General features: G+C 34.0%; 1 protein-coding gene across 1 annotated transcript; it reads right to left on the reverse strand.

Moving 5' to 3' along the window:
• Nucleotides 1–379: 379 nt before the first annotated feature.
• LOTGIDRAFT_175384 (hypothetical protein) lies at nucleotides 380–9,652 on the reverse strand (the record flags this gene model as incomplete). The annotated part of the gene is made up of 8 exons (XM_009056415.1): nucleotides 380–409; nucleotides 570–708; nucleotides 1,989–2,063; nucleotides 3,002–3,133; nucleotides 4,039–4,139; nucleotides 4,436–4,512; nucleotides 6,153–6,234; nucleotides 9,545–9,652. 8 exons carry the CDS (start codon nucleotides 9,650–9,652, stop codon nucleotides 380–382), a joined length of 744 nt encoding a protein of 247 aa, XP_009054663.1.
• Nucleotides 9,653–10,542: the final 890 nt, after the last annotated feature.

Consider the following 10,542-nt stretch of genomic DNA (forward strand, 5'->3'; position numbering starts at 1 on the left):
CACTGCACGTAGGCCAATAGGATATTCAGCAGATATATCAAAGGAAGTGTAATATTATTCGATAGAGAATACCGAAATCTCAGCATCAAGAAATTCAATTGATTCCTACTTTTCAAATCCTGGGCAGTACAACAACTGCAAACTTGCCCGTGTGTACTCAACATGCTTTTTAGAGCATAGTTTGGTCCATCATTCAAAAAACTAATAAATGAGTGAGAGGTAATATCCGGTAAGATCCGGCCTAAATTATGATGCTTGGGCACGTCGATTATCCAGATTTATCGATTTATTTGAGAAGGTGTACAATACGGCTTTAAAACTGTTGTCACCGGATGTTACTCTGACTCCAGTTGAAATGAACAATTATCGTGCAAGCAATTTAGTGCGCTCGTCGAAGACCAAATACATTCTGAAATTTCAAACGGAAACCTTGTGGTGACTGACGTGACAACTGCGAGCGGTATGTATGATATTATTCCCGTCCCAATTAGTTCTGATTTTCTTCGATTTTTTCTAGTTCATTTTTTTCGCTTTTGCATTCCATGCGCAGTTGACTATTTTCAACTTACTTTTTTATGGCCAAGATCCTTTAAAATATCACTCAATGGTAAAACCTTCCATCCATTGTTTATGACCTTATTAGTTCCTGCTATACCAATAGGTATAAAATGAACTAAGTTACTTCTATTGTGAGCTTTTGTATTCATGCTTTAAGAGAAAAACAATTTGCAATGCAATCAGAAATGAATTATCTGAGTCAGTTTGATGGATTCACTCTATAATTGTATATATCTTCCTTAGTGAGTCAATAAGTTAGCTTCCCCCAATATTCACACCAACTATAAATTGGAATAATTTTTATCCAGGTAAAATATGGATGTTTATTTTCTTAAGTCAGACTATAAGCAATTCTTGTCTCCGGTGTCATGGTTCCTCCGACAGACTCCGGCACTCCGACAAGACATTGGAGACTTGATATTCGCGAAATGAAAAGCACGTTTTTATAACGCAGGCTGCAATAAAAATTTGGAATGTTGATATTACGTATGAAGAAACGAAACAATAAATAAATCATTTTTCAACATTTATCGTATGTCTTTTGACAGAAAATCAGCAAATGTTTAGCTATCCAACTGGGCGAGTTCCAAAGTAAATAATAGTAAGCGCGCCATGTTATTGTTTTTTTTTTTTTTTTTGAGATTTTGTCGGCGACTGCATTTTCGAATTTACCATCGGAACGTGGACTTCATATTTCCGCAGAATTGTATTTTATAAACACTGGTCCTCATATCGATCAAGTGTCGTATGAGATAAATGATATTTCACAGACTGAAATAATAAGTGGTTAGGCCTAAAGGTCAGGAGGAACATTTCGGGCAATAATTCTGCTCTCTGCTTTGAGAGGTCAGAATAGTCCGAAACATACTATAGCGCGCATACTTTCTAAACATTTTCTGTCAAAAGACAAACGATAGATGTTGAAAAATGATTTATTTATTGTTTCGTTTTTTCATACGTAATAAAATCATTCCCACTTTTTATTGCAGCCCGCGTGATAAAAACGTGCTTTTCAATTCGCGAATATCAAGTCTCAAATGTCTTGTCGGAGTGTCGGAATTTGTCGGAGGAACCATTTCACAAAATGGTTTTTTGCTTTTATACTAACTAATTGTATAAGTTTAGTAGCATGGATGGAACATTAAACTTGTCCCTCAATGCAACAGTATCCATAAACAGTTGGTGAGCAAAATTCAATAATTATATCATAAAATCTTTAATTTACATTGGTCAGAATTAGGTCCATTAATCTAAGTTGTCTTGACTAGCACATGGGAGCAAACATGGAAGAGTGTGCAACTTTCTTGCGAAAAATCTGAATAGCGTTAGTCATTAATTACACAACAAATTCGATAAATGTTTCCCCCTCTGAAGATTCTTCTTCACTAAATCAGATGGACTTTTTAAAGAAATAAACTCATAACACATACCTAGGATCAAAGGAAAATACTGGAATATTATATTTTTTAGAAATAGCATCATCAAAACTAAAATCATTATTAATTCTGAAATAAAAACGACAAACCAAGTAAAAATATAATTTAGTAACCACTTATAATTCATAATATTATATATACCAAAATGCTTGAAATCAATTCACTTCAAGTCATTGGATCCATTGGTCTGATTCATATTCTTAACCATGGTATGCATAGGCTACTTAATAAAAACCATAAATCGACCAGAAACGACTAGGAAACGACCAAAGAAAACGCGATCAGGAACCGTGCAGAAAAACGACCAGGAAAGGACCCCAAACTATTTTGCGATGAATTTTAGGCACGATAACCAGGCCGAACACCGGGCATTCCGCTTTTTATCTAGGTCGAAATTTTCTTTTGTCCAAATTTGTCAAAACTATACACGATTATATAGAGAAATATGTCCATTAACGTATCTTAGAGTTTTACTTAGAAAAAAACCAGCCTTTAATTTATGAACGCCAAAACTATTCAAAAAGTTTACGTAAGTTTGATTTCAATGTGTAAACATTGTGTAAGCATGTATGTCCTTTGTATACTTTCTATACCGCGTATGGAGGTATAACGTTGCCAAAATTGTCGACTGTCGTTAAAATAACAATGTCGTCATTTCAAAATGCATATGTCAATGCTGCAAAGTACACTTGTCGATTTGTATCGACCTGGCGACAGAGAAACTATTCTTAACATCAAATTTAAGAATTTCCGAGTTAAAAAATACATGCCGTGATTTCTGCGGGAACAGAGTAATTTGAACTACGGACCTACAACTCTTCACTTCCGGAGGAACGTTTGTGAAATCGCTGTTGATTAGTTATTAATAATTAATCATCAAATCAGAATTCATTTCTCATAATCAAATATCGGTTTCCAAATATCGGGAGGAAGTGGAAGCTAATAACTGCAGCTCAAGTGTTTACAAGTCAGTCAACAACACTTATTTAGAAAAAGAAAAAGCTTACCCAAAAGAATAAACGAAACCATCTTTAGTTGGTCTGTAAGGTTCATCTGCACAAACATCCCATCCACCATCAGTTATGTTACCCATTCTCAGTCTATCTTTACACTCATATTGTATATTTTGGTCTAAATATCTACGATAATAAAATGATAACACATAGGGTTGTTTTAAATTGCTAGAATTCAGTCCATACAGTGTTATGTAAATTGTGCTTGAAAATAAGACTATTCGTTACTAAATGGCCTATGCAAATCATTTAAGGATTATTATTTGTGACATTTTATTCTTTTTTTTTGTCAATTCACATGTGATTTGAAGACTTAATTGAAATATACTCTCGTCTGGGGTAAATCATCTCAAGTAAGATGAGCCACAAGGGATAAGACACGCAACAACTGTCAACTATGGTGAATCAGGTTAAAATGAATCACCACGTTCGTGTGTATTATTTCCATGTTAAGGCCTTTCCTACGTACGCCAAAACGAAAACTAAAAATTCATACTTGCACCGAAAGAATTTGTGCCGGTTTTGCAGGGAAATGGATATAAATTACCATGGAAACGATAACAATAAATGGATACTAAGCAATATATACCTCTTCTCAATACATATTTCCAAGAATATTATTATAGTTATACCATATTCTCAAAAAGACATGCGAGGACGTCCATTTTGAATGAACCAGGAATTGATTGTTTGAAAAACTATAAGGCATAACCTTGTCATACAATAAATAAGGCAGCACTTAACATGGCAGCAAACAAAGAAAGTAACCTATAAATATTTCAAATTAAAATACTAAACTTCATAGACCGATTCGGGTGCATATGGTCCGGTGGTTTGACCAAAAATGAAATTGTTGGCAAAATATCAAGGGGCGGTATGGGAAAGGGTCGAAACGGAGAAGGGACGGAAAGGGAATAATTTAGGGGCGAAATGGCTTTTATAAGGTCTGAGTAAAAACGTTGACCAAATTGTTGGGTTGAATGACTTCAGGAGTTTACCAACTTTAATTATGCTAAATATATTTAACTTACTGATGATAAATAGTAGATAAATCAGGCAAGCTAAGTTTGGGTATTACAGATAATGGTAATATTGTCCATTTTCCATTCTTTTTATATTTAGAAATATCAATCTACAAATGAAAAACAGAATGGTCAAATATTGATTTCTTGTCATAAGCTTACTATGACCCATACAAAACCCCCAAAATAAACCGAGTTACTCCATGAACTGAAATCTAATTGAGCACAAAATAATTCTACATGTACTTTTTGTAGTATTTTTTTTTTTTTTTTTTGCTCAAATCCAATGATCTTTATACAATAATGAATTTAATAGTCAAAACTGAATATTCATCAATTTCTCATTAGAACATGTAGATTTTATTGAAATAAAACTAATACTATTGAAATAGGACAATATAAGTACCGTTGTTCCAGTTTCTTCCTCCTTCTCTGTACCTAAATCTAAAAAGATAGCTTGCGAGGCAAGGTAACATACGCCCACTGGCAGAAATGATAAAACAGTCTTTAGGGACTAAAGTATGAATTGTCTCATATTGAAGAAATTTTATTAGTTTGAATTCAATTACATATATATATGCCAGTTATTTATTCTGAGTAATTCCACAAAATGTTTAAAATCAATATCAATAACCCAAATACAACAAACAATTAAATCACACAGCTCTAATCAAGGGCAAAAAACAACTTTTGACGCGTGTTTACAAAGTCAAGGGCAATAACTCAAAAAAAGTTCATAAAATATATCTCAAGTTAGAACTTGTCCGAGATCTTATCAATTCCAATGATCACACCAAGTTTCATCAAAATCGGTTGAAAACTGTAGCGTCCATTGTGCTCACAAACAAATTTTGACACGTTTTTCACAAGTCAAGGGCAATAACTAAAAAACCGTTCATCGAAAATGCGTCAAGTTAGAATTTGTCCGAGATCTTATCAATTCCATTCATCACACCATGTTTCATCAAAATCGGTGAAAACTGTAGCTTCTATTATGCTCACAAATAAGTTTTGAAGCGTTTTACAAAATGAAGGGCAATAACTCCGAAAGCATTCATTGAAAATGCCTTAAGTTGGAACTTGTCCGAGATCTTATCAATTCCAATGATCACACCAAGTTTCATCAAAATCGGTTGAAAACTGTAGCTTCTATTGTGCTCACAAACAAATTTTGAAGCGTTTTACAAAGTCAAGGGCAATAACTCCGAAAGCATTCATTGAAAATGCCTTAAGTTAGAACTTGTCCGAGATCTTATTAATTCCAATGATCACACCAAGTTTCATCAGAATCGGATGAAAACTGTAGCTTCAATCCTGCTCACGAAATATTTTTAACAAATTTAAAGGCGTTTTAAGTCAAGGGCAATATCTCAAAAACCGTTCATCGAAAATATGTCAAATTCGAACATGACCGAGATCTAAAGCATCACACCAAGTTTTATCAAAATCAGATAAAAACTGTAGTCTCTATAGTGCTCACAAGAAATGTTGACGGACGGACCGACGGACCGACGGAGGGCAACGACAATATACGACCACATATTCATGTGGGCGTATAAAAAGGAGATATAAACAAATAAAACAACCAAAATGAGCGGATACTGTTTTCAGATATTTTATATCCTATGTTTGTAGCAATTGTTAATATATTGTTACATAGTGTCGTGAAGTTTCAAGAGACACTGTGATACATTGAGTTGCATAAAGTCAACAAATATTGTACTAAATTTCGTCTTAAAAACATGATAAAGGTAGCAAAGCTTATGAACGGAAGCTCCATTCCTCTACATTGTTCTTAGGCCTAATTAGCTTTCTTAGAATTTATCTTTATATAGTTTGAGATTGCTCCCTATTCGTTTCTCTGCTCGATTCCTAGTCATTTTCTAGGCGGTTCATGTTTTAGTAAGTATGCAGAAATAGGCCTACATCAATTTAAAAGAGATGTGGGCAAATAAAAATGACTTGTATCTATCTGGGTACTAGAATGCACCCTGAACCCTGGTTAGTGAACATGATCCTTACTCACTGAGCTACCAAAACAAACCCAGGAATCACAACAATCAGAGATCACGCACAGGTGATATCAGCTTTGCTTCAAACAGGAATACAGGGGGCTAATCTACCTGGTTTTTTAATTGGAGCAACTTTCAATCTATTGTTACCATCAACACCATCTTTAGGCACTCTTTCCATTAAAACATTTCTCTACAACATATAAATAACATAATTATTCTATATATTCTATCAGTTAATACAATCATTTATGTCGTCATTATCTGACAACTGTCAGTGGGCCATCGTATCACGAATACGGGTTTTGACACGATCTTATATGGTCCTATTTACCCGTATTAAAGCCCACTACACTTTGGGGGCGTTGAAATGACACAAAACACAAGACCGCGTTGCCGCCGCCTGTTTAAAGAGATAAGAACACATTTGTTCAACGTAAATATTCTAAAGAAAGGTTTGATTTTCCCCCGGCTTCAATTCTTTAACGAAAATCTTACTAAATGCTGTACTGTGTATTCATCAAAATATGTAAAGGCACACTGCTTTCGTTCGCAAACAAAGCGTCATAACAGTTGAAATTTGCGTCAATTTTGATTGGACAATATCTAGCTATGAATACGTAATTTTTCTCCCTAAAATTACCACGGCCCCGAGGAAGCATGACGATAGCAAGCTATCTTTATAATTTATTCGTAATGAATCGTCTTGTAAGGATTTGGATTTTTTTTCCAACACAGTTATAATGCAAAAAAATAATAATAGAGTATTACTCCCAAACAATTGCAAGAAATTGTTTTATGGTATTATTTTGTACTACAAGGTGTGCAGAACAACATACAAAAAATTACCAAAATCCCTTCACCAGAAATGGTCCAAATTTGACATTTAAAAGAAGATGACGTCAGTGCCTTTGAAGGAACCTAAAAATGACGTCACTGTTTATAATTTATCTGCTTATACAAACGGACTATCGTAAAAGTTACAATTGCCGCTCTGCAACTTATCATAGTATTGAAAGTTACTGTTCCATTTATGTCACATAATCACGTGATTCTGGTAATTTAAGAATGAGAGACTGGTCGTTCAGGACTAAGAGTAAACAAAGACAATGAAAACAAGAACTTCGTAAGATAGTGCCTATGGATTCAAACTGAATAAATAAAATGTATAATTGGTGAATTAATAGCATTAAAGATGGATTCCTTTATTTTCATTTATGAAAATTCGTTAGTGTCAAATCACTGTTAAAGGTCAAAAAGTCTTTTTTTTGTTCATCCAGGCTGTATATACATGGACATTAATGTTTGGTTAAACTTTTAATGATATAATTAAGAATACATGATAATTCATTTGAAACACCAATTAGTCAAATAGTTTGCTTAATTTGACACTAAAAAATAAGGAAACCCACCTTCAGTTAGTGACAGGTTTATCACCCAAAGGCTCTGAATTTATGGACTATATTTAGATCTTAATATTACTTGATCACTGTTAAATACCGGAAGTAAAGAGTCTCAAAGAAGACACAACACTTTGCCAGCGACAACGAAATTTTCCATTCATTAACGAGTCAGGTTCAGCTTTACGGAAACTGCTAATGATTGCCAAATGCAGATAGAACTATCAGATTTCCCCATGGTTCTAGCTTGTGGAAAATTTTATACAGCCTCCTGAAGTTTGGGTCTCGGGTGCTCATATTTGACGCGTACAAAATGCATGTAAATATATGCCTCAGACACTCCATAAATAATTACTGTTAAATTTCGAAATACACAAGAAGCTAAAAAAATCTTTTCGAAATCCAAAATGGTCACCATTTCCATTTTTATCTCATTGTATTATAATAGATACTTTGTCAAGACTAAAATAGCACAGATTCGCTATTTCGGGGGTTAATTTGGGTCTTGAATAAATGAATATACGATAGTTTTGATAAATACTAGAAATGGACTTAAATAGCATAATTCCTTCAAAAATACCTTTATCTAGGAGTTTCACTTTCTATTTCTATATATGTATTTTCAATATATGACAAAATTTTACTAATTGACGAGTCGTCATTTAAACTTTCAAACACGGAAATTGGATTTTAAGGCTTAAATTTCGATGGTGAGATGTGAACTCTATTACTGATCAGCTTAGCTAAAATAATTCCTGTTTCTGTGACTAAGGTACGATTGGTGATAAAAATTGGCGCATATGTCCCTTTAAGATATATATCAGAAAGACACCTTTTTTCAAATACATATTTCTTATGCATTAAATATACACACAGAAGCAAACGCAAACAAAAAACAAAACAATAAACAAACAAACAAACTTCTGATGAAATCTTAAACGAGCATTCAACTCGGAGAGATGGTGGGGGTTGGGGCAACCATATTCTAATCTTATGTTTCATGCCCCGGCCAACCTTGTTAACCCTATATTTCTAAGCAGATGTGTGATTATTACTTTTACTAATCGTCATAGACACCTACCACTCTATATATCACTGTAAAACATTTACTTTCATATTTTTACTTGTTAATATATGCTTAGAGACATTAGAAACTATTGGCAACTGTTGAAAACTACTAGAAACTTAAGAAATCACCTTTAGAACAAAAAGAAAAGGATACTTTACCCAGAAGATCTGATCAAACCATTGAACAGTTTATGATGCGGCATAGTTTCAATCAAACCCTCCCTTCCCCGAAATAGAATAATACCTTAGTCGACAAACTTTATTAATAAATTTTTTGAAAATTCCAAGTGTCGTCTGCTAAAATATAATACAACGAATGAAGTCACGTGATCAACAAGCGGATTCCGTGTCAGCAGAAAATTTCTATGGAACACAAAGTGGACCATATTCTTATGTTGTTTCAGTGACTTTTAGCAATAAATCACGCTACGTATCATATTTTGTCAGTCACTATTTTTTTTTTAAATCGTGGTTCTTTGAAGGAATTGTCACTGGTTATAATGAATTGATATTAAAGATAAATACTAAGAGAAGTTAATTATACCACCCGGTATCCATACAACGTGTTTTTCTAGACTTATTTATAGATCAAACATTGTACACAAAAATAGGTGACGCATTCTGCCGCAGTTCACGAGTTGGTTGCTCATGAAATATGGGTCAAAGTGAAGGATTCATGAAGAAAATCGAAATAAACCAATTTTAATTATTTTGTAGAATATCTGAGGAAACATCTAAGACATAAAAATATATTTTTTTTCGTTTTTTTTAACTTTGACGAAATTCGGTGTTGAATCGTTATATACACGAAAATAGGTTACACCACTGTACCTTTAGTTTATAGCTGAAATTCAAAACTTTTTTGGTCGAAATTTCTAGGAGAGAAATGTGTTTCTTTCCAGTGTAAAATTGTTACGAGAATTGATCTTGATTATCCAGTTGATTGTACAACAACTTCCATTTCAACATGGGTAAGCTCCGTTGATTCAAGTAGACTTGAATCAGAACGAGGCCAAATGCATGTTATGAATGCACGTGTGAGTTCCACCAATCAGCAGCTACTACTACGCGTACAGTTCGACAACCATCCATCTGTAGCCATCTGCAAACTGGTAACCAGACACCGCACGCACTACGAGACATTCTTTTTTCCTTTTTGTCATGTCTTCCATGATTATACGCCCACATGAAATGGGGGGGGGGGGGAATATTGCCGTCACCCATGTCCGTCCGTCCGTCCGACGGTCCGTTCGTATACACTCTACAAGACACAATTCTTGACGAATTTCGACAAATCTTGGTATGAGTGTTCGTAATCACCCAAGGATGAACCCTATTGAAAATTAGAACAATCAAAAATATTTAGTATGAGATATTGCTTTTGTTTTTGAAAACGCTTTCAAATTTAGCTCTCAAAGGCATGATTCTTGCTGGATTTGACAAAACTTGGTTCTATTATTCAGTCCCGCGCTGAAGATTGAATATTTGCCTTCAAAAAATTTCACGAGCTAAAAATTGAACACGTTTTCAAGAACAAGGGCAATAAATCATACTCAATATTATTCAGTATCACTCTAAAGAGTTCAGAAGAAGTGTATGACTGAAGGTTGAATATTTCGTACTGGTTACTGCTAAATATTTTTATTAAAAAATCAAAGCTGCCAGTGGACGTATATTACCTTGCCTGGCAAGCTATCTTTTCAACAGTTATCAGATAAAGTCATCTGGAGATGTAGCAAATAAACTCATAAACAAGCTTGAAAAAAGTGAGGGTAAACTAATTCACACATCTAAGTATTAATGTATATATAGTTTGCCCATCACTACTTGTCATTGTGTGCCTGGGGGAAACACGTCGAAACGTTCCATAAAACTTTAACCAATGATTGTTGTTCCATAAAGCTGTGTCTATATATCGTGATCACAATTGTTAAAGGCCATTCAAAGACATTATTCGTCATCAATATGGAGATGTAGCAAATAACTCATAAACAAGCTTGAAAAGAATGAGGGTAAACTAATTCAAACATGTA

Source organism: Lottia gigantea (assembly GCF_000327385.1).
Source record: "Lottia gigantea unplaced genomic scaffold LOTGIsca_275, whole genome shotgun sequence".
Classification (NCBI taxonomy): domain Eukaryota; kingdom Metazoa; phylum Mollusca; class Gastropoda; family Lottiidae; genus Lottia; species Lottia gigantea.